This window comes from Neolamprologus brichardi, chromosome 12 (genome assembly GCF_056152115.1).
Source record: "Neolamprologus brichardi isolate AB-2024 chromosome 12, ASM5615211v1, whole genome shotgun sequence".
Lineage (NCBI taxonomy): Eukaryota > Metazoa > Chordata > Actinopteri > Cichliformes > Cichlidae > Neolamprologus > Neolamprologus brichardi.
In genome coordinates this window covers 29,107,865-29,132,500 of record NC_142115.1, presented here as the reverse complement: position 1 = coordinate 29,132,500, position 24,636 = coordinate 29,107,865, and the positions used below count along the sequence as shown (strand labels likewise).

Genomic DNA, 24,636 nt, shown 5'->3' with positions numbered 1-24,636 from the left:
AGATACAAAGAAATAAAGATGAGGAGAGGCAGAGATGAATAGAAACAGTCAGACAGAAAAAAATTAATGACAGCCAGTGTCACCAAGTTCAGCCAGTTCATTTCAAATAGATAAAAATAATCCTATTCACGTTCATGGTTAACAATTTTAAATTAAGTGTTAAGTCCTAAATTAAGTCTTGGCCCCCAATTATTGAAACATAATAACTGCCTGTACTTCATAAGCCATCCATTTAGAAAACACAAGCACAAAAGCAAATAATAAAAAGAGTCCAAACCTCAAAGTAAACGCTTGTGTCATGGGCGTGCAAATGCACTTCAGTGTAGTCATTACTCACCTAACAAAACTATGCATAATGCCAGTCAAGAAGACAGTAAGTTCTACCAACATCTGCAACTAAAATTTAAAAAAAAGCGTATCTCTATTCTCATTCACTTAGACCTCTATATACTGGTATACCTCCAGTATTGATGTATATACTGGTATACCTCCAGTATTGATGTATATACTGGTATACCTCCAGTATACCAGTATATACATCAATACAGCTCTCTTTACAGCAATACATTCAGCTATTCTGCTGTGGTTGCTACATTTTTATTATTTAGGCAGTGTAACTCAAACTCGCAAATATTGCAAATGTAGTCATGTGAATTTAATGTAATGTAAGTTCTGGTTTCGCAGAGCAGCATGAAAATTAATTTCTCAAATTTAGAAATGTAAAAATTATATTTAAATAAATTCATGTCTAAAAGACGTCTAAAAGAAGTCTCGGGAGCTTTGTTTACATTTTGCATGCAGCGCCGTAATAACATTCAAATTTAGATTCACGCTGTTTCATTTCCACTGTCAACACATTTAATTATTCTATAAACATGTACTGTAAGTGATGATGCCGCTCAAAAAGCCCTGTGTGGAAAGTCAACTGGTTAAAAAAGTGATTATTTAAGGGCAACTTCTGTCAAGTAAAAAACAACTTAAAAACAGAAGATTAGTTAGAAGAAATAGTAATATTAGGGTATTTCTTAGCTCAAGATATATATTTGATAAACATGCTAACGCAATTTAGAAGAACAATTAAATAGGCAGATGAAGTACAGCTTAATTTAAAAGGATAATGATTAATTCAGGTATGATGTGACACCTGAAAAGCCCTTGATGGTATGGATGTGTGATGTAGTGGGGCTTTGGGGGTGTGGGTTGTCCCAAAAGTTTTGCAGCCAGCCTGGAGAAAACTTATTAAATTAATTCATATCTACCCACAAACACAGCCGTACATACACACATACAGTCTGTGATTCAGGCTTTAATTACCTCTCACAGGAACATCAGATGGCAAACAGTTCTTAAACAGCCAGCTGGGAGACAGAAAGAAAGACTGAGAAAGGGATATGGGAATATAAACAATAGCAAGAACGAAAGAAGGAAAGAAAGAACCTAGAGAAAGAGAAATAAAATGGGTACAAATCCAGCCAATAAGATGATCAAAGAAATAGGGACAAGTCAAAATGAGGGAAAGCCTGTGGCTTGAGTGAGGATGAGTACATAAATGAAAAGGAATATAAAAGTTGCAACAGTGGACAAACTGAGGGAGAAGAAAAAAAAATCTGTATGTAGGGCAGGAGAGTGAGGAGGGAAGAAAGGAGGTGCATATGGAGGGATCCTCCTCTCCTCCAGCAATGAGCAGGGAATGAACAGCTGCCCGGCAGAGAAGAGGGGAGAAAATGTATAACGACGCAAAGAGAGAGGCAGTGAGCTGTTAAGTGTGTTACTCAGGACGAGCAAGAAAAACAGATATTTTTAATGCGCTTGTTTCAGTTACACCAACCTGTGAAAAAACACTGATGAATCATGTTCTCAGAAAACACATTACAGCCGGCGTATGTGTTTCTTTCTGGGCTTTAACGTAACATTTTAAACTAAGCAGAAGGGCAATGAGATAGTCTAAGGTGAAAGTAAGCAGAAAGCATGAGATCAGACGGTAGAACCGCAGGCTCAGTCTGGTGCCCCGCAGAGCAACACTTACAACATAATCCTTCAGTGGTCTATCAATATGTAAATGTCAGATTTAGAGTCATTAACTCAAAGGAAGGGCGAACAGGAAGGGTTTTGGGTTTAGGTTTTTTTTTTAAAGAGGAGGGCCAGAGTTCAACCCCTCCTGCTTGACTTAGATCTCCAGCTGAATCCTTATCAGCTATTACTACATCTGATCCTGGCCTCTGAGAGAAGAGAGAAACAGAAAACCAGATGGTACATTTTTAAGACCGTTAGCTCAGCTTTATAAATCCTGCCTCTCGGTATTCACTATCATAACTTTATGTTATTATAAAACTAATATTACCAAGTGGAAGCTTTTAAAAAGTTGGAATTTTAAGCCACGTATAGCTTGGATAAATTATTATATTTGGAGGTTTGCGGCAAACGTGGGTGCACCAATAAAATTCATTCTGACTTATGCCAATCACCTACGTTTTTTTTTTCCTGGGTGGATGTTTCTTCATTTCATTCATGCATGTTTAGAGTATTGGAAGAGACGTATGCCGACAGATTGAAGAGGTGCACAAAGTGAGAGGGAGGTGGTGATGTCTCCACAGCTGCAGATAGAGAAGAATTGTGAAAGGATGGAGAGTAGAAAGGTAGAACAGTGGAGTGATAAAGGTGGAGGTGGGAGTCCTTATCAGAAAAAAGCAGACGCCTTTATCTCCCCGCCCTCCAGACACACACACACACAAACACAAACACACACACACAGACAGAGAAACATACCACTGACTGCCCACACAAGCACACATGGACACATAACTACACACCCAAAGGTACAAACACAAGCAAACAGGCATTGCCCTGTCAACAGACAACTCTATTCACATAAACATACGCTAAATGCTGACTCCATCCAGTACTATCCGTTTCTCACGGCAACCACCCCCACGACTGAACAAAAACACACACACACACTTAACAACAAACGCACGACTCCTACAGGTGAGCGACAGGCGCCATTTACACACGGACAGCCGTGCCCGCCTCCCCTCCGGCTGCCACGACGACGAATGCCATTAGCATCCAATAAAATGTCAGTGGGCCATGCCCAAGTAACTCATCACACACACATACATGTGCATACACACAGACACACACAGTCAGAAATGTCAGAGGCCCATGCCCAGTAATGTATCTGATGGAGAGAAAAGGCAAATGTCAGCTGTTCCTCAAAATGGCAGCCAGCAGCTGTGTGGGCTATAAGGCTGTGGCTGTGGACTGATGCTGCCAGACATACGGGCAGCGTATCAGTTTGAGTTGGTGTATGTGTAGCGTCGCGTATTTACTTCAATGAATTGCCTCCATGTTAAACTGAGCACAGAGGGAACCAAATACTATGAGGCTTGTGGCATAAAAATCTTCCGTATTGAAATATTAGGCAAATTATTTCACATGAACAGAGCAAAAGCTTGCATGACACAAGTGGTTAATGATGGCATATATTATCCTCTTTGTTAGAACAAAGTGAAACAAAATAATGACACTTGTGAGAAGAGGAAGAAATATGGAAAGTTAGTATACCACCCTGCTTCTTGCTCTCGAGGCCCCGACTTCATAACTAACTGATCAGCGCAGTAACAGCCCACTCAACAGTTCAGTAATGCTGACATCAGGGGACATAGAGATGGCATAGCAAGTAAGTAAATTCACCATGCAACACATGAGGCAGACTTTACATATTCAAATACGTAAACACAGCAATGACATAAACATGCTGTTTATATTTTATAAATAATAATACTATCTAGTTTGGTTATGTTCAGCAGCTGTCTAAAGACATTTTTATGAAAGTATTTGACCTTGAAGAAGAGGCCAGAGGTCCAAAGGTACACGATATTTATTTCTTATATATTAACAAATAGCTCTATAAAGCATTATGATCGTGCTGACCCTTCAGATCACTCTATAACCTTAGAGAGCTCAGAGGTTAAATGTGACATTTTAAACATTTATGTGGTACTTGCTTTGTGTTGACCATACACACCACACCTGTAAGAATCATAGTTTTGAAGTCATAATGCTTTTTGTCAGTTTTCAACCGATAATTTATTGAGCTGACCTTGGTGGATGTAAGCCAAATTTTTAATGGACCGTTAACACGAGCCCACAAAGTTTTATCAAAATCTATTAAAAACTTTTCGAGCTGTCATTTTTATACAAAGACTCACACACACACACACACACACACAAATGGCACCAAAAACATAACCTCAATGGTAAAGGTTAGTCTGACTTCCCAATCAATTGCTGTATTAAAAGACAACAATCACGTCTTCTCTTAATTGCAATAACATGATCAAAATGTCTTGCTTGCAATGGGGATGGTTAGGTGTTCCTTTATTGTACACAAAATCTTCATCATCTGTCTCTTTACAGTGCACTTTTTCCCATCTACTACCACCAGTTTTGATGAGTTCCTCTTTTGACAGCACCCTTAAGGGGTCACCACAGTAGATCATCTGCCTCCATCTAAGCCCATCTCTGTCACACCAACCCTCTGCATGTCCGCCTTCACTGCATGCACAAATCTTCTCTGTGGACTTCTTCTTTCATCCTGATTCGCAGCTCCATATTTAGCATCCTTTGTCCAATTTATCCACCATCCCACCTGTGCACATGTCCAAACCATCTCAGCTTTTCCTTTGTAACTTTGTCTTTAAAACGCTCAACATGAGCTGTCCCTCTGATGTACTCATTTCTACTCTTGTGCATCCTGCCCATATCAGCTAGTTTTCTCCCTTTACCAGTCATAATCCCTAGATTTAAGTTCCTACTCTCACCCCCCAAACTCCTGCCTTTCGCTCCCTCTCCTGACCTTCTAACATGCCTTCCCCTTTTCCTTTATCTTCGGCCAACACTATGACAGTTTCCAACAGCACCCTGTTAGCCAACAGCACTGGAAGCGGCCATTGTTAACCCGGGACCTGACCGATCCAGTATGGAAATTACTTTCTTTATAATCAGCATGTTTATATTCGGCAGCAATAGGAGTACACTGGCTTAAACTTTTGCAGAATAAAATAAAACAAACTATTTTGACACAGATTCTGCAGTTCGTGCCATCTAAGAGTCATTCAAAAATGTTGGCTGTCAGCTGGGGGTTGTTGGTTTCTACTAATATTTCCTTATTAGTGGAAAACAATGTCTCACTGAGACTGTCAGCAGCTGGCCCTTCTTCATATTGTAACAGATTCAACAGGTCAGTAAGGGTTGCAAACAAAGAATAAATGATAAAATAATAAAAAGTGATACATGTTCTGTCTTAACCAACGTGTTTTCATCCCTGCCATTCTTTTGCACTCTGCTGGCATTGGACACAGGCACACGGTGTCCTCTGTGGCTTGGCACATTGGCCATGGCAATATTAGATGTCAACAGTTAATATTTGCGCTTGAAAGAGAGGTAAACTCTACATAAGATGAGAGAAGGGTAACTCTGGCATAAATTATTTGTTATTTTTATTTGATTTTATTTTAGGAGACAGCAGCTCTTGTCCATTTTTGAGAGCTCTGGACATTTCACTGTGTTCTGCTTTTTTCACTTCTTTTGTGTAAATTTTATTCATTTTTTCCATTTGCTGTTTGCTTTTAAGCACCAAAATACTAAGTTAAGTTTAAAAACACGTTATTTTGTAAAGATTTACATATCATATCTGTGCATATTTGTGCTATAAAGTAGGCAGTCAATTTAAATGAGACAGACTGATACCATCGGAATGAGAACGACTTAGCTTTACTTGGCTAAATCTGGCCTAATGTTTCACTGAGCAGGTATTTAAAAGGATTCCCCAAACCACAAATTTCAAATATTGTGTAAACTGTGTAACTTCTTCCTATTGGTATTTTAAACCATTTTGATCTGAAAGTAATGTAAACATTATGGCAATTAACAATTTACAAATGCCATATACCTAATAACAGCATTACTTATATGGCATATAACAAACATATGGCAAGTGGTTTTGCCTTTTGTAATGTGCAGCCATTGTGAATATTGTTTTTATATTTGCCATTACCCTCCACTTCTCTGATTACTGTCCACTAATGACTATCTAGTTACCAGATTATTCACTGCAGCAACAAAGCTAAAAAGTGAGAAAAGTTGAATCGTCTTTTGGACAGTGCTTAAACACAGTAGGAGTTCAGCAGCAGTGTAGTAAAAATTGGAACGCCGACAATTGCTTTGTATGCAATCAGTCACAGTCACTATTTGAAAACTGCATTTACGCACAATTTGAAAATAAATGATGTTGTTGATGGGGCTGGAATCCAAAGAGGAGCTTCATTATAAATGAACTCCTCATGAGTCCCCAAAAACTCCACAGCCATCTGTCAACAGAGGGGGGAAAACTTTTCTCCCATTCATCAGCCACACGAACGGATGGATAGAGGGATGAAAGTTGTGTGATCCCTGGCCAAGCCTTTCTCCATCCGCCCTCCAACCCCCTATGCAGAAATCTCAGCAGCAGCCACTGGCAACGTTCGCCCAAGGTCAGAAGGACAAAGTCAGGGGTAGAGGAGAGGAAGAGAGAGCCAGAGAACGCGTGTATCTGTGTCTGCTGGTTGGAGGGAGTGTGTGCTTTGTGTGCAATGGGCAGTGTGTTCATGCCAGTGTGTTTGTGTTAAGGCATAAGGGGTTTAAGATAAGGTATAAAGGTGCGTTCATGTGACTGTGTTTCTGTGTGTACAAAGCACAGGGGGACGTGTAATAACTTACTACAAGTCCTGTAGCTTGGTGTGTGTGTGTGTGTGTGTGTGAGAGAGAGAGAGACAGGGAGACAAAGAGAGGAATAAAGATGCCTGCTGACTGTGCCACAACTCAGCAGGCTGGGCAACATGACGATAAGTAATCGCCTCTGAACCACTGCACTAATGAGCAAACGCACAAGTACACACACTTGGACACACACGTGCACACAAATGGGCAGAAATGCGCACCTACCATACTATCTCACGCACCATGGTCGTCACTGTTTATACCTGTTGGAACAGACTAAATTTTTTCACAAAAACGGCCTCAAATATATCTTGTATCAGATGACATGAACACACTCTCAGTTAACACAAACTTCCATACACAGAAGCAGATGGCCACACTCATGGAACATTATACAGTGTGTCTAATCCACAGCAGTCTTGTGTGCATTGGCTTTAGCGAGTGATCCATCAGGAACCCTGCTGCCATGCAGAGGTCAAACCCATCAACCCCAGAGACCGCTGCCAGGACAATGCGCACTTCAGCCAAGAACCAATCACAACAAGTCTCGCATGCCTCAAAGCACACCATAGGTCAACCCAATACAGGACAGTCTGAACTAAGTTTCAGCCCAAGCTTATGTAATACAGTGCTGCATAATGTGTGAAATTTATGTAAAGTTGTATGGCCATTTATTATTTGGTCACCTAGAACCACACAACTGCTCTTTTGGGAATTTGAGCAAGCTATTAATCACAAGCGATCTTTGTACAAGGATGCGTGTGCAACCTTTTGTATCAACAGTTCATTACTTGAGATAGCAATAAATTGGCAGTATAGAAAGAAGACTTATTTATTTTCTCCTAACTTCTGCCCTCTCCCCAGCTGCCATTCACTCCTTAACAATTCCCCCACTGTTTTCCAACATGGCTTCCCCCAACATATCCTTGATTGTACATTAAACGTGTTTGTTATGTAATCCCTGTGACCTCCGTGTCCTCTCACCTTTTCTCCCACCACTCTTCACTCCCTCTTCTTTTTCTGCTCGGTGCCTTTGGGTAAACATTTGTCAGTGTAACACAAGTGTCTCAGGTAAAGATATGCAGATTAACTTTAACTCGTTTGCATAACGAGCTCTTATTTGCCAGTCTAATTACGGTGGTATGCCGAGGCTGTCCCAGAGCTGCCCTCAGGTTTCATTAGTGGGGTTCGTTAAGAGGTTTGTTAACGGGCAGTGCTAATCGCTTCCTCCCTCTTGAGCAAATAGTGGAGTCTGAAAGTCCTGAAAAGACTCCCACTAAGCACACAGCAATGTTGGTTTAAAAGAGACACCGACACACATACACACAGCTTTGAAAAGCAAACACACAACTTCCTTCCAAACATGCTGCGCACACATCCACACATATATTTGCTCCGTAGTCAAGAGACCAAAGAGCTGGTCAATGTATTGAAGACATTTCCTTTACACACAGGAAGTTTACTCAGGGTAAAACCACTCACACACTCTGTCTATGAGGACTTGGGATTCAAATAAGGTAATCCATGCTTTTAAAAGAGCAAACAATAGACACACACACACACACACACACACACAGAAGCTCCCACAAGGTCAACGAGGCCTTTGAATGTATTAAAGAAACTCCTAACAGCCAAACAACCAAAAGCCACACTGTTATTTCCAAATAAAGAAAGAAGACATAAAGCCCACCAGTAGAGTAGAGAGTGAATGATCAGACATTTTGAATGGCATCCATTTAGGTAAAAAAAAAATTGAAAAGAAATCAAAAGCTAGTAACAATTACTTTGGATAGCCCTCAATAGAAACATATTAATTGATTTTGCTCAAACTCAACTGTGTTTCAGGGAGAGGGGTCAGAGTAGCATTCCAACCCATCGTTTCATGAAGAATTCAAAGAAAATTGTGCCTGTTGACACTTTCTATAATTGTATTCCTATATTAGAATACACACAAAAAAGCAAGTCCAACTACAGAAATGACTGAGCAAGACAGTTACATAAAAAATGATTTATTGCCGTCTCCTTCATATTATCTCATTTATGCCTGAAAATTCGACCACAATGCCTGAAAATAAGTTATGTATACCTCTAATTTACAAGATTAAATACACTTAGAAGGAAAAATAATGCTGCCCAGACTTAATTTTTATCAGTACTATGAAAACCCGTTGTTAATTAACACAAGCCTGAAGAGGAAAAGGGTGGGCATTGAAGTTCTCCCTTTAATTTAGTCACTGTCACTTTCTTGAAGTCCAGTGCATAATTTATCCAAACAAATAGAAAAGGCTGAATGCTAAAAGACCGGCAGAAAAACCCGTATTAAAAGTTAAAAGTTTAACAAGCAACAAGCAGTAGAAAGAAATTTCAGAACTTTAACAACATAAGGAAATTAAAACAACGAGGAAACTGAAATGTGAGGTTGAAAACAATAGGAAATAGGAAAAAGGTCAGATTGGTGGTTTATAATTCTCTCCAGAAAGCCTGAACAAGACATTTTCTAGGACTATGTAGTATTCACTAAGTATAGTCTCTTTTAGTGAGTCACTGTCTGTAATCACTAAGCTGTCACTGTGATCTTCAACAGATGCGGCTTTAATTGTTCATTTCTTAAGCGCAGCCTGATGCCAAGTCTCACTGAGATGTCAGTGTTCTCGTCTAAGTAATTTTCATGCAGCGATTTTTTAGCAAAACCACTGCCATTTGTTTGCATCTTGATTAGCATGTAGGCTGCTCTGTCAATCATAGCAAATGCACAAGTAACTGTAATCTTTTACTTCAGTAAGAAATCGTTAAATTAAGACAGAGTTCAGCTAATGTTCTAAAAGGAACAGGTACATACGATCGAGTGGTTACAGTTTTGAAAACAAAGCTGGAGTCTCATTTGGGTAACTTTTACTTTATGAGCTTTTTTATTCAATTACTCTGTGTAGTCTTGCCACTACTCCATCTCTGAATCCCTCTCCCTAGCCTCTTAGTAGGCCTTAGGGATTGATGCCCAAAGTCCTTACAACGTCTCTCTTTGACAGGCAGAGTGCAGCCGAGTTGATCATGTTAAACATTATGCAGATGGAGTCCTGAAGCCACTGGGAGTTTTGTAAATAGTGAAAATCTCCACAGTAAAGCTGGCCTACAGGCTAAGAGAAACACTGAATGAAATATTAAATATCTTGCTGTCCCTCGCACTCAAACCACAGCTTTTTCTTCAACAAACACATCTTCTATCCCTTTTTTTGCAGGTATGTTCATCTCCTTGTTTCTTTAACCTCTGCTCCATCTGTTTCCCCCCCTTTTCTGCGACCCATAATTTGTTTGTTACTTCAACTTCAATTTACAATCCCCCTTCTTTCTCCACTTATTTACTGCTTTTCTGTTCTTCTCACCTCATCTAACTCCAATCTTACTCTCTTCCCCCTAAAACTCTTATTTCACACTGCTAGATTTTCATCCTCTTTTCATTTCTCTCTCACTCACTCACTCTCTTCATCTCTGCGTCCTATTTTTTCACAGCGCCCAGATCGTGGCCTGGCCCGGCCTTTTCATGTCCCCCTTTGCTTCTCTCTCCCTCCCTTTTTCTCAGACTGTAGCTAATCCCATCAAGTGTTTGCAGCCGCCCTGAGCCAAACATTCTAACTCTACATACAATAACAAATAAAGAAATAAACACCTGTGAACACAAACTTATTAAAAAATGTTTGTGCAATCACACACAGGCTGTAAGGAGCTGTCAAAAAGCTATCAGCACAAACAGACAAACACGCACATAATCACTTACATTGACATTTCATTTGAATGTCTAATTTTATATTTTACTCACTTTGTGCCTCATGCTCTTTTTTTAAGGGGAAATTATTTATAACAAAAGAATACAAATTTGATTGTCCTTGATTAGTGACAACCTTGAATCTCCTTGATTAGTCCCCTGGTGTGAAAATTTGGTAAGAAAAACACTTTCAATTGTGGTGAACAACTAATTATAGAGAGACATTTCAAGTAAGTCTGTTATCTATCAGTTTAACGAGCACATTTCCCCACCCGATACAGCTGAGACAGCCGTTGACATGCCAGCTACAGGCCCACGAGCTGGTGAGGCAGCCTTATGGCATTTGCCATTCCGCATAAAGTGCTATTTACCATTTTGTGTGGAGGATGTAAAGGAACAATTCACAGTCATGCAGGAAGAGAGACTGGATAGGCACAGGAGGACAATGCACCTATCAGACATAACTTTCGAAAACATCGATTTAGTGGATTCCCATTAAAAGGCCAAAACAACTCTGTCCCATCAGGGTGTGGACACTGGGTTTCCAGGGATCTCTTGTGGTTTCTAGAACTGGGATGTGCTCAGCAAACGATTTGGGGTTTAGGGGGTTATGCTGTCCTTTTTTGGCAATTTTTTCAGACGCTCAAAGTGAGATCTGGAGAGTTTGGAAGTGAAAGTCTTCGGCTCTTTGTTCTATTATTAAAGATTTTTTAATGGAACGTTATCCTAATGTGGGCAACTGATACTGTCAAAGACTGCTGTTGCCACTGGAGGGGGCTTGGTTTGCAACAACGAGGGCTGGTGATACATGTCAAATAACATGTCTGTGAATCACCAGGTTTTTATGAAGAACATTGCAATGCATGTAACAAGACGATTAATGTTATTTAGTTCATCTGTCAGTGACTATGATGTAGCTGATTCAGGTGTTGAACATTCATGCAGTCTCCAAACATTTAAAGATTACGAGGATGTTGTTGCCAACTGGTGCTCTATATCCTAAAGGAATTGAGCTAAACAGCAGCTAATGGATATGATCCATCTAATCATGGTTTCACAACTATAATTTTCATGCCTTTAATTAAAATTGCAACTTCAAATCAATGCTGTTTAGAATACTTTGGATTACCAGTCACCTCTTGGTCGACTGTCTGGATGGGGAGACAAAAGAGTAAAATGGAATCCAAACGTATTAGCCCAGTTCATATGTTTAAGCTCATTGAATTACCCCTTTAAGCACAAAACAACACACTCTCTCAATCTCTGTCAAACCTGCTGCCCTGCGCATGGTTTCATACACAAACACACAGCTGAAGATGGCGCTTTTTGGTCTTTTAGTCTCCCCAAGGACAAGAGTAAAACAACAGACAGGCTAATTGATTTCTGTGCCCTCTCTAAAGTGATTGTCATGCTCCACTAACACAATGCACTTGCTTTCTCACTTTCTAGGGTTTTTTTTCCCCACCACATGCAGTTTCAGGTTCAAAATCAATTTGGCTTGGATGAAAGTTTTCAATTTCATTAGCTTTATCAAATAGAGCACTGTTAACAAGCGGCGGTAATAGAAAATCATTTAGGCCGAGCAGCTCACACACTCTCAAAGGACTGGTTAAGAGGTACTCAAAAAGGGAGATATAGAACTGGAGAGGGAGGGAGAAAGGGAACAGGAGAAAAAGAGGGTGACACTAGGGAAAATATTGACAGGAGACAGCGCGAGAAAAAAAAAAGTGCAAAAGTGTGAAAAAGAAGGTGGGAGAAAAAGGTGCAGAAAAGGGGAGATGATGTCTAAAACTCAGAAGCAAAAGATGATGTGATGGAGTGGGAAAGATAAGAAATAGAGAACAGTAATGACGGAAAATGCAGTGTAAGAGAGAAAGTAAAAAAGATGAATGTGACAAAGGCAGGAGAAATCTAAGACGGCTGCAGCAAAAGATAGAAAGAAACCAAAAGATAAAATGTTAGAGTGATTGATGACCTTATGGAAATGTTTAAATGAGCAAAAATTGCACGTTAAAGCCTGCGAAGAAACAGAATGCAAAGATGAAAAAGAGCAAGGAAGTCAGGGAAATTTGTCTCTTCCCCTCATGTAAGTATTGCCCCATTAAACTCCTATTATTGCTCCTCAGATGTTTGTCAGAAAATTAATGCTGTGATGAAAGAACATAAATAAACGATTAGCCATCAAAAGACTCGGGCCGGTAGCAGACCACCAGCTAAATACTACCACTTCAGTGAAGGAAAAAGCAATAGGAAATCAATCACTAGAATAAGTAATACAGCAGAGGACTGCAGAGGCGAAGCAGAAATCTGACAAACTGAGAGGAGACTACGAAAGAATGATGGATTTACAGACTGGATGTTGGAAGGAAAGTAAAAGAGAAAAACAAAAATTATTGTACTGCTTCTTGCCTGCCTTATGAAAAAAGTTATTTCTAGAAAAACGTTATTGCTCCCTAAGGTAAATGTTGTTTTAGTAGTGGCACGGTGCTGCAAAAGGGCTGCAAAGAAAAACTACATACAGCTTTCTGATTGAAAGCAGAAACATAGAAGGAATGCAAACATAAAAAACACAGTTAAGGTGTTAATTTCAACACTTTTTCATTTCAGTTTGCCTTCTAAAGTAGTAGCATGAAGGAGCTTTTAACACAGTATGAAATTTGAAATGAGTAAACATTATAACATAGTCAATAAAATGTCTATTACCTGTCAAATCCAGCCTGTTAATTACCTAAACAATGCTTCATTCAAAAACATGCAGTAAAATAAACTGATAAGCAATCCAGATTATTGACTTGCAATGTTATTTACCATTTGCAAATGCTCCCAGAGAACTCACAGAGACGGTATTGCAAACGGTAAAGCAAAGGCTCTGATGGCACATAATGTGTCTGATTGTGTTTCTCTACCTTCTTTTCTTTTCATGAGATCTCAGCAATCCAATCTACGTCACACTTTGGGGGTGCTTTACGAGGGAACCAAGGAATTCCAGCATTGGTTAAAACTTTTTTCTGTTACACTTTCACAACAGTTAGACAGCCAGCTTTTTAACAGGCAAGACAGGCAACAGACGAAGGCCATTAGAGCACTCCCAAGGGTTGAAAAACTTTACTTCGGAGCAATGGCTCAAAATGTGGCAACCGCAGCAACCGCAACCCCCCTCCCGCTTAAACTACCAATGGATGATCTGCAATGACATCTCAGTGAGAAACCTCTCTGGAGGAGCTCCCTCGATATCAGCCCACTGGAGTTTATGTTATCTTTAGCAGCGATCAGACATCCTGCTATTTATGTTACTAATATAGGGATTATGTCAAAGCAAGCAACTAATTCAAGTCATGTTTTCATTTAATTATTAAGCAGTGATCAGCTAGCATTAGCTACACTTCTTAGGCACATTTGTGGAGTAGATTTTTACAAAGATGCGCGCACACACACAGGACAAACTCTGCACGCCACACATCTGAATCATTGCAGTTAAAAGAACCTAGAATGTCAGTGTACTTCGAGACATACCCAATTTTTCATATCGGTATTGTATTCTACGAGTTGCAGTCAGCGTAACGGAGAAATGAAAGGCTACCTGTTCGGCTGCTCGTATTTATCATACTTTAGCACTTAATTTCCTTCAAAGCCCCAAACACGCATACCCATACAGCACATACCAATAAATTACATTCAATCAAAATTCAATGAGAGAAATGAGAGCTAATGTTAATCCATTGTTAGATTGCTCTGAGTCATTGTGTCATGGGGATAATGATCAGCCAGCTTCTCTTATGTGCACATTTTCACACTCAGAGTGTGCAGCTAATCAGCCAAGTGAAGCTAATGCAGGGGGAAATGTGTTGCTGATTAGTTCAACCTTAAACCCCAAGACATGACTTCCAGACCTACACTAGTTGTCGCACACATACACACAAACAGACATGCACGCAGGAATGCACACACAAAATTAGTCCAGCTATTCATGCTAATCTGAGGGAAAATGACTTGCTCATTAGCAAGACCCTTAAACCTCTCGACAGGCCTTTGAAACCCGTGCCGTCTCATGGTCACAGAGCATACACAGAAATGCAGGCTCACCAAGCACACACTGGCCTCTGCAGAGGAAGTTGGACTATTCAAAACTACTTAGGCTCATTAGCTGACTTTCAATAAGTGTTGGAGTGGATTCTATTAATAGCAAAAATGTAAACAGAGCAGAATTTACCAATGATGATACAAAGTCCAGAGCTCAATTTACAGAGCAGATGCTTAAAACTTGTGCCAAAATAAATCAATTACATAGGTCATCAAAATTTGGTGAATGGGTGATGATCTGTATTCTATCAGTACAAAAAATCAGTAGACAAATAACCTCTTAATGTGTTTTCATTAAACAAATCCTAAAATTTTATTCCTTCTCCAGTTCAATTTAGCAGTATTACTTTCAGCGTTTACCTTCTAAATGTATACACACACACAGACACACACACATCTCAGAAGCCAGATTTAAGAGGTCTGGTTCTGATCTTTCCTTTTTTTTTTCAACTTTCTGAGGGGACAATCAGTAAGTTGTGCAAAGGATTTTAACTTCTCACTCTCTTTTCATTTCCCGCACAGCTATTTCCATCAGTGTTTCCTTTGAAATGGTCTGCTGTTTTGTATGAGTCATCACACTGACTGGTTACGCTAGAAAAGAACTACTTTTGATGAAGTGTTTCCCAGCCACATCGGAAGCAAAATGTATTTTAGCTGATTCAAACAGCCACACTGAGGCCAAGAGTGACTTGTTGTGCCGTCACATACTAGCAGTATCATTTACGTATAGGGAAAACAGGTGGAACACCTGCATTAGTTGTTTTGCTGTTGATAAAACAGAAATAGATGCATAAAGAAGAAAAGCGATCTCTCTTTCTTGATTTAACTAATGTAATATTGAATACTGGTGTGAGGAAAGGATGCGTCAGAAACTCTTTAACCATCCAATAAGCCCTTCTGAGCTTTAAATTTATTCTTTAAACACACATAAGGTGGAGAATTTTGAAATTATTTTGCTCCAGTGTCAAGTATAGTATCTACATACATATTACATGTACATATTACATAACTTTGTGTTACGACCCGGCTCAAAAGCCAAAAACATAACTAAGGAGACGAACACAAACAAGGTCACCCTGAGTGGAGTCAGTTTTTTTTAAAGAAAGGTTTATTACAAACTATAAACAGAAAACCTACAGGGCTGTGTTCAACATGCCACTGGGCAACCAATTAACTCAATAGGTAAACACAGCTGAGTAAAACAAATGACAACTCTAAACAGGTTAAGCTCAACCAACCCGCAAAGTTCACCACTATGAACAGAGCTGAGAAAGCACAGTTCACAGAGGGAGGCAGAAAGGGCAAGCTGCACAGTCTCCAAAGCAGCCGCCCTGAGTGAAGGATTTCCAGTCTTTTGTAGTGGCAGGTGAGCACGTTCACAGGATTCCCAGGCAACCAATCGCCTATGTGGGTTGACACAGTGCCATCTGCATGGACAGGGGTTGGCACAATCGTCGGAGAGTCCTGGCACTCTTGGACTTGCTTGGAGGGAAAAGGGCGGTCTCACTCCCTCCGAGGCCCAGGGCCGTAACACTTTGTTTCAACCATTTTTTAATTATAGGACCTCAATGAAAGTAAGCCTCAACTTTATTTATACAGCACTAATTCACAACAACAGCCACCTCCAGTTGATGTTTTATTGTCGGATAGAGATAATGCAATATTACAGAAAAAAAACCCAACAAACTAAAACCCAACGATCAGAATATCCTCTATGAGCAAGCACTTGGCTACAATGGAAAGGACGAACTCCCTTTTAGCAAGCAGAAACCTCCAGTACAACCAGGGACAGGGAGGGACAGCCATGTGCCACAATTAGTTGGGGGATTAGAGTAAAGAGGAGAAAACACAACACACACTATGGAAGAGAGTAAATGAAAGTTAACATGCAGTGGTGGTATATAATTACATGAAGATTTAAAAAAAAGAAGTAAAAGTAAGAACAAGTTCAGTGCATCATGGTGTTCCCTAGCAGCCTTATCCAACAGAGGCATAACAAAAGGATGTTCCAGAGTCACACAATTCCTCTCTAACTATACACTTTATCGAAAACAACATTTTCAAGCATAATCTTAAAAGCAGAGTGTGTGTCTGTCTCCCAAAGTTGAACTGAAAGCACTGATCCTGATTGAATTCAAGCAGGTTTGAAGCAAGGGTTTTGTGAAATACAATCAGCAAAACTCTGGCATTACATGAATTACATTTACTTATCATTCACATTAAAATAAACAAGCTACAAAAAAGATAAATATACTAGCAACGAGATTGTACTATACTCTTTCTAACATTAATGCATGAAACTACAAACTAAGAGGCTGTAAATTTAATTATAAATGTACATTGATTCAAATAACTGAAACAGCATGCTCTAAGAATTTCCTTCTAAGCTATGACACTAATTAGTCTTAGTAATTTCATCGTTCTCTCTACAGCCTACCAAAGTATGACATCTCTGACACATACACAAATATTAATGTGAAGAGAGATGATGCTTGTCATGGTCCGGGTGTGTGCTAGTGTGTCTCCCTCCGAGCTGGCATCTCCACCCCTGGGAGGGGCCTCTGTGTTCTGCTGATTGCTCGCACCTGTGGGTAATGAAGCCTGGGACTCATAATGCCAGCGCACTCAACCTCTCTTCGCCAGATTCTCAGCTAACCCTAGTTAGTGCAGGCCACCACTGTGATTTCGCCCACTCCTTGAAAACTACCTTGTCTCATCATGTGTTTTCTTTCATAGCCACGCACCAAGTTGCCAGACACAAATCTCCGCCGAAGAGCTCCAATCCGGACGCTGGACCTCCTGACAGTCCCACGGGCTGTTCACCCGACTCACCCGCCTCCCTCCCTGCCTCAATGCCAGGAATTTTGGACCACTCACCCCTTCATGCCACTACAGACCACCCACGGCAAGTACGCAGTACTAAGGAAAATTCAGAACGAATAGCTTACCCGTATTTCTCCCGAACCATACCTGAACGTCTGTACTCTATTTACAGTGACTCTGACCTTTGCCCCGGACCCAGTTTGACTCTCCCTCCAGCCCAATCCCCGGAACAGCTGTTTCCACTGACCAACCACCAGATTGCTTACTTAGCCCAGGCTGCTTAAAACCCCTTTGGTTTAATTGTGGCATTTAGCACTTGTTAAACTCACATTCCAGTTTCCTGATTGTGAACACTTACTGAGAAAATAAACGTTGTCACTGAAACTACTTACGTGCTGTTCGGCGCCCAGCATTTGAGTCCTTTCCCTTTTGAGGCGGCCTCGGCCGTGACAGTGCTTTGAGTTACATTGAGGAAGAAATTGTATTTAAGGTATTTTCTAGTGCTGATCTTGGCAGCGATACTCTATTTGTAATAAGACATTCTGTTTGATCTGTGTACATTAGAGATAAACTCTAATGACTCCTTTTTGGATATAAAAATGTTTTGTGATGTTTTTCACATTATTCTTCATATATTGTGTTCTCAAACCCTTTGACCACTTGTATCTCTGAGAAATCAGTCTGTTCTTCTGGTCCTATTAAACAGTTCTCCCAAATTTGAAGTTCAAGAGAACTGGACAGGTAGACAGATACTGTAACCAAGAAGCCTAACGTAAATATAATGTGTCTTATTGTGTGTGGCCATGTGCGTGTAAGTGATAGGTGTAAATATCTATACCCTTTGCATCCTTCTTGGTGAGATTTGCTGATACAGAATGAAGTGACACAAAAGGTGAATACACTCACAAGGTAAGATCCTATCTCCCTGTCTGTCACTTTCTTCACTAAAGAGAGATGATGCTCTCGAACTCCAACACATGAAAGATTTTTGTGAAAGGCATAAAGATGAAAACAGGAAAACAAAACAAACCTACACACTTCAGTAACATTCTAGGCTTTGGATAATTAACACAATACGAATGAACGGTGATAAAATCAGGTTCAAAAAGGAAAAGAAAAATAAGCTTAAAGGGCATCAAGTATTCAAATATTCTTAAGCTTTTCGCTTTTGTTTCATGCTGGAAACATGACAAGACGAATAACACTTGAACCTGCCAGCTGGCAGAAGTCTGTATTTTTTTGTGTGGTGTTGAATATTGTTTGCCCAATATATTGTAAGAAATATTCACAACTAATAGAAAGTGAAAATAAAATGTAGATAGTAGTGACACGTCTTTGCTGACAACTCAAGGAACAAAACAGTGAATTAATAAAACCTTCACCCGGTATGTCTGAAGTTTCGGCAGCTTCACAAACTGCCATTTGATTAATGTTCAGCCCTACAATCTTTTCTGCTAGTGCAAAATATATATATATATATTAAATCCTATGCGTTGTTATATTGACTGATTCTGTACTTTCCGGATGACAGGCAAGTGAACGACACCAGCAGCCCTGCAGTGATTCGGTAAATCTGTAGCATGCAAGACACCTCCAAAAAAACAAAGCTCCAAAAAGTTAAACTCATGAATGCTGAGAAAAAGGAGGCAGTCAGTGGAGAGTGTCTCGTGTCCACTCCATCGAATACACCCCTTTTTTTGTTATTCAGTGTCTGTGTGACCTTCTCTGTGCTCTCTCTCTCTCTGTATGTGTGTGCTCTACCCTCTCACTTTCACCACGAGAAAAAGGCTATATGAGCATGTGCATATGTGTATGACAGAGAGGCAAAGTTAAAAAAGGCTCAAACTGAAGTGGCATGATTTTCTAACAATGTGGCGTTTAGGAGTAGCACTCACATCTCACGCTCTCTTTCCCTTCCACATATCCCCTTTTGCTTTCATGAGTAAATGTTACAAGTTCACATTTCCTATCTCTGAAATGCCCCTTGTCTGATTTACAATCTTCTCTGTTGCTTATTTTTCACAGAATAAGCAGCCTCTGTGTGCGGGTGTGTTTGAATGTGCTGTATATGCTTGACAGTGGCTCTGTGTGCACAGCAAAGAGTGATGAGAGTGCGTGCCTGAATGATTCAGTCGGTGAATGAAACCAACAATGAGACACAAAGAACCCAGGGAGTGAAAGCGGCATATAGAAAGGCCAAGGTGAGAAGTCCCGTGACTGTTTTTTTTTTATATCCAAGTGAGGTCTTTACACTGACTGCACACCAAACCATGCAGACTCTGAGTCACTATGGGGACCTCAGTGTTGGTGTCTTCTGTGACAGACTGGTCCGTTCTGTTTCAATGGTTTAAGGTGTAGTTTTAGCTTGTGGTTAGGTTGGGGTTGGAATTAAGGCAGTAGGGAATGCTGGGGGATTACAGTTCCCATAGGGATAGTAAAACAAATGTGTTTGTGCATGTAGGTGTGTGTATGTGTCAGTGATTTTATGTCAGTAATTATTGATGCTCCGTATTCCATGAGTAATGGTGCGTAGTGCTGACACTCTGCTACAGGTTAACGGTGTAGCGCGAAACACGTTTAAGCACATGGGGTGAAACACACTGGGCAAAACACACACACACACGTACACACACATATATATACTGAACAGTGCACCCCCCCCCCCCCCCTTCCCCCTCCTGTCTTTGACAAATAAAGTACAATCTGCCACATAGCTATTCCAGCGACTAATGCTGGAAAGGAGCAGTTCACTGTCATTAACGTCTGTGAAACTGTGGAGCGAGACTGATGAGATTTCCTGATTTACACTTTTTAAATGGCCCCAGTCTGGCAATTAGAAACAAGCATATTCCTTCAATACGCATCAAGAGTATAACCCAGGGCCTATGCATATACTGATATTGAAGAGTTTCAAAAAGACCAACTAAAATATTTATAAATATTATTAAATTCTTCTTATTTTTATTGGTGTGGGGCTGTTACACACTCGGTGTAATAATAATTGTGCATTTGTATGATACATTACATCTACAGTCAACTTATTTTAGTACAAATATCAGTCAGTAAGGAATAGATGACAAAACCAAATTATAAGGATTTTTTTAAAGGAGTTTTTGATTTGACGTCCCAAACTCATGAACGGTGCATAGGAAGAGTAATTTCTGTTATTTCATAGGAAAGTGGTACTAGGAGTGGAATTTTTTTCTCAGCTCATCTGTCATAGCTGTTTCAGTTTTACGCCAAACAGTTACGACAAACCATAAACTAATTCAGTGAAACTATATGCAAGCGTCAGTCGCTTTTGCAGCTAAATCTTTTAAAAAATGTCAAACTATGTACCAAAAAAGAAACTATCAGCCAAATCTCACTGCATGAGAGGGTGTACGTCTTCTAAACCACCCACCCATGACCTCCTGCTAAGATTACAGACCTGAGACATTACCCCCAGTGACTTTTCAGCCTCTGAATCTTCCAGAACAAACTGTTTGCCTCTGAACTGGCACTTGTCAGATCCTTGGTGTTTGAACAAACCTACAATGTCATCCTAGAGATGACCTGGATGATGAAATACCACAATGATGTAATTACAGTGAAACTGAGTGACATGAAAATAGAAATGCCAGTCATAAGGGTGACACAAACGGTGATATATTGGAAGATCGGGGTACAATAAATATCCCTAATTAGGAGGTGATGTGACATGTAATACTTAGAACAAAGCAAAACTATCTCACATCTGAACAAAATGTCTTTCAAAGTTGTTAATTCTGGGACTGAAGTGAGGAGGTGGAAAATTGTGAAGTATTACAGATCGCAGCTACTGTATGACAGACAGCGGCATACACACAAATGCAGATGACTCAGGGCCTATGTGACTAATGGAGGGCACAGACATACACCTACTGTAAATGCGAGCATAGGCTGACACAGCCAATGTAGCAACAAATGAACAGGGAACACTTGCACCAAGGAACCACTTTGACTGTGTACTGAAACGGCAGAATGCACTGGCAGAAAGAGATAGAGTGAAGGCAAGGTTAATCTTTTGCTTTTTAAACAGCCTTAGGTGTGTTATTACACGATTAGAGCCAGATTTCCCCATGTGCCCAATGAAAACTGTTTAACCACAGCCGAGCTGCAGCGGACCTTAACCTGTACAGAGAGAGTGAGAGAAAAAGGGAGAGAGGGGGGAGCAATACTGACGACCATCCAAACCAGAAAAGCTGGTACTAAAAAGCAGTCAAAGAGCAATGTGTACTGTCAGACAAAAGTCACAGACCGTCCATGTCCCTGCACTATTTTGCGTTTCATTCCACTAAGAGAAGAAGTGAGAATGTTACAGGAGAAGAGGGGAGAAATGTTTTAGATAATTTTAGTGTTTGGTTACTCAGCCGTTTTGCGGGACACAGCTGTTTTCCGGCGCGTCGACCCTGCTCGCCATCTCCAGTCCGTGCGCCTTGCGCCGCGAGCACAACGACCACCGTGCTCGGGAGCGCACAACGCAGTCACTGTTAACTGCTAAGTGAGCCGTGAGTGATCGGAGCTGATTAAAACACACAGATACGACCGCGCGCACAAACACAGAAGACACTCACAGGAAACGTGATACTAATGCCGATGATTTGTCATTTGTCTTTAAAACGGAGGCGTAAAATCGCGCCCACGCTTTAAATGCAAAATATTCTAAAGCCTCGTTCCGATTGTGCTTCTTGCCTTTTTTTTCCCCCTCCTCTGAGTCAGGTGGTGTTACCTGAGCAAAATTAATAATATCTCAGCTCTATTTTACAAGTGCTCTTGAGCACGAGAGTGAAAATCCTTTGCGCACTTCGGGCGCTGTGGATAAGAACCCCCCGATGTGGATTCAGTTGATCTTATAAGACCAGTTAAACTGGAGTGTCGTGGTTTTTATGAGTCAGGTCAGATTTATAAAAAGGGGCTTTAAAGAGTTCTGCAAATAAGTCAGTTATTCACTTAACTGGATAATGGAGATATTAACCGCTCTCTTCTTTCTTAATGTGTCCAATTCCCGACAAAGACAGAATCTTATTATAGCTTATTTTAACTTCAATTAACATAGGCGAGTAAGGCAATTACTAGTTTTCTCTGTTCGTCGACACTCGAGTACATTTTAAAAGAAGCAAAAGGGTTGATTTTCTTTCCGTTTGAGGGACTTCGTGTCATTAAAAATCCTTTAGATCTTTTTTCTTTTCTATTTTTAAACAAGGGACAACCTCTAGAGCTTGTTTCATGTGTGCAGCAGAAAATGTTTGCAAACAGTCAGTGCTGATCCCGCCCGCCCCCCAGTATAGAAAAGCAAGTATAGTTTTGTCCAGGAAACACTCAGTCTTTCCTCTCAGAGAACTCAAACTGGCACATGAGCAAGTCAGCAACTAGCCAGGGTTCGCGTGTCTCAGGTGGCACCAGTTAGAATGCATCTGTCATTTGAGCTTGGACTCAATTACTTATTATTCTACACACATGCGCGGATACATGAAGCGTCAAGGTGAATACTGGCTATTCGGTTGTTATTTAGGAGACGAGAAATTGCCTTTTCTTGGAATTTTTAGGCAAGTATCGTGATGTTGCTATAACCCCCTGTCGTTGGTTACCATCTCAGTAAAAAAGCATAAATGGTGTGAATTACTTTAACTTGGTCCAGTGTGACACTTCTAAGACACTTAAGTTATTATTAATATTGTTTCCTTGCAGGATAGAAAGCTGGGTAACTAAGTTTTGTGTTTGGTTTCACTTCACCTCACTGTTATAGTTCAATTTCTAACAGTCTTCAGGGTATTTAATCGCCCTGGGAAACATTTTAACAAAAAGAGTTCATATAAATACAATTATAATGTATGCCTTTGTTGTAAATACTACAAAAAGTTATCCGTTTTGCCTATAATGTCGCATTTCTAAGATGACACCAAATGAAATATCTAGATAAATAATAGCGAGCGGGAAATTCCGTTTTCCAGTCCAGAACAATGAAATAACAGTAAGTAAAGCTGGCAACAAGTTTTTGTTCGCACTTCCATTTCTTACCTTTCCACAGCAGAAGAAGAAGCAGCGTCTTCCAGAGGCGACACCCCAACGGCGCGCCTCCCTTTCTCCCGATCGTCTCCATCCCTCCAGTCGATAAAAACCCCGCGACTGTTCGCAATAAGGATTCAAAGGGCAATATTTTAATTTCTATATTTCTTTCTCCTTTTGTTCCCACAGAAAGATTACTATCGCATTGGTGCCATCAATCTCATTTTCACCAAACTGCGCTCCCGCTGTGCTTGACCTAAGACACCGAGCAGATTAGATTTGGAGTAAACTATAAATCCTTCTTCAGTCAGTAATAAAGAGGAACCCCCCAATGGGCAATTCCGGTGCAAGCTGGCTTCTGTTTTAATCCGCCTCCCCCAAAAAACTCTCTCTCCTTCAAGCCAGAACCGATGAATGAATGAAATTCCCCGTAGTGAGCTTTTCTCCACCAGTGCGCTTCTCTGCCTTATTTATCCATACGGGACGGTTAAAGCTGACGGTTAAAGCGCTGTTCTCTTTGCCTTTGCCGCAGTTTTGTTTCTTGCAAAGTTTTTCAAAAATTACCAGAGGGTCACACGAAGTCCCGAAAAAAAGTGCACTTCACAGTGGACTTTGAAACAGTAAAAAGCAAAGACAACTCTGTCATTTAGGGCTCGCTTAATAAATTAAAATCCAAATTTTGCTCGCTCGGCAGCAGCTCCGTCCGCTCTCCTTTCTTTTCCCTCTCTACCTTTTCTCCGACTATGGTCCTCTTGCTGTAAGTGTTGTCTTGTGTGTGCGCGTCTGGGTTCAACTTGAGAGTCTGTGTACACTCGTCCGTGGGATGGAGTGAGGAGAGGACAGAAGAGGAGGTCTGAAGCTTCCACCAGCCGGCAGAGGTAGGAGGAGGAAGAGGAGGAGAAGGGGGGCTAACAGCGACTGGGGCAGAGGAGGGTGAGGGATAAGGGCGGGATTTGGAGATTTGAATGACAGTAAAGTAACCAATCGAGTGTATAGAACTTTATTTAGATTTTTTCTTTTTTTTTGCCGAATTGTTTTATAAGATGCATTAATATGTTTTTTCCTTACTTTCTTAATACTGGGTCATTGTGGTAAAGAAACAAATACCCACACTGCAACAACAGGAACTCTTTAAGAGGATAGATTTTGCTGCTCTTACAATAATAATGAAAACACGGGAGAACTAG

The 24,636-nt window shown here is 40.4% G+C and overlaps 1 protein-coding gene across 1 annotated transcript in view; it reads right to left on the bottom strand.

Moving 5' to 3' along the window:
* Window positions 1-24,279, bottom strand: part of si:dkey-215k6.1 (transmembrane protein 132C) — a 257,482-nt gene extending 233,203 nt beyond the window's left edge. The window contains exon 1 of the mRNA XM_006790028.3: window positions 23,462-24,279. Within this exon, the coding sequence (XP_006790091.1) occupies window positions 23,462-23,543 (82 nt within the window). The 5' untranslated portion in view covers window positions 23,544-24,279. The remainder of the gene's footprint in view (window positions 1-23,461) is intronic.
* Window positions 24,280-24,636: the final 357 nt, after the last annotated feature.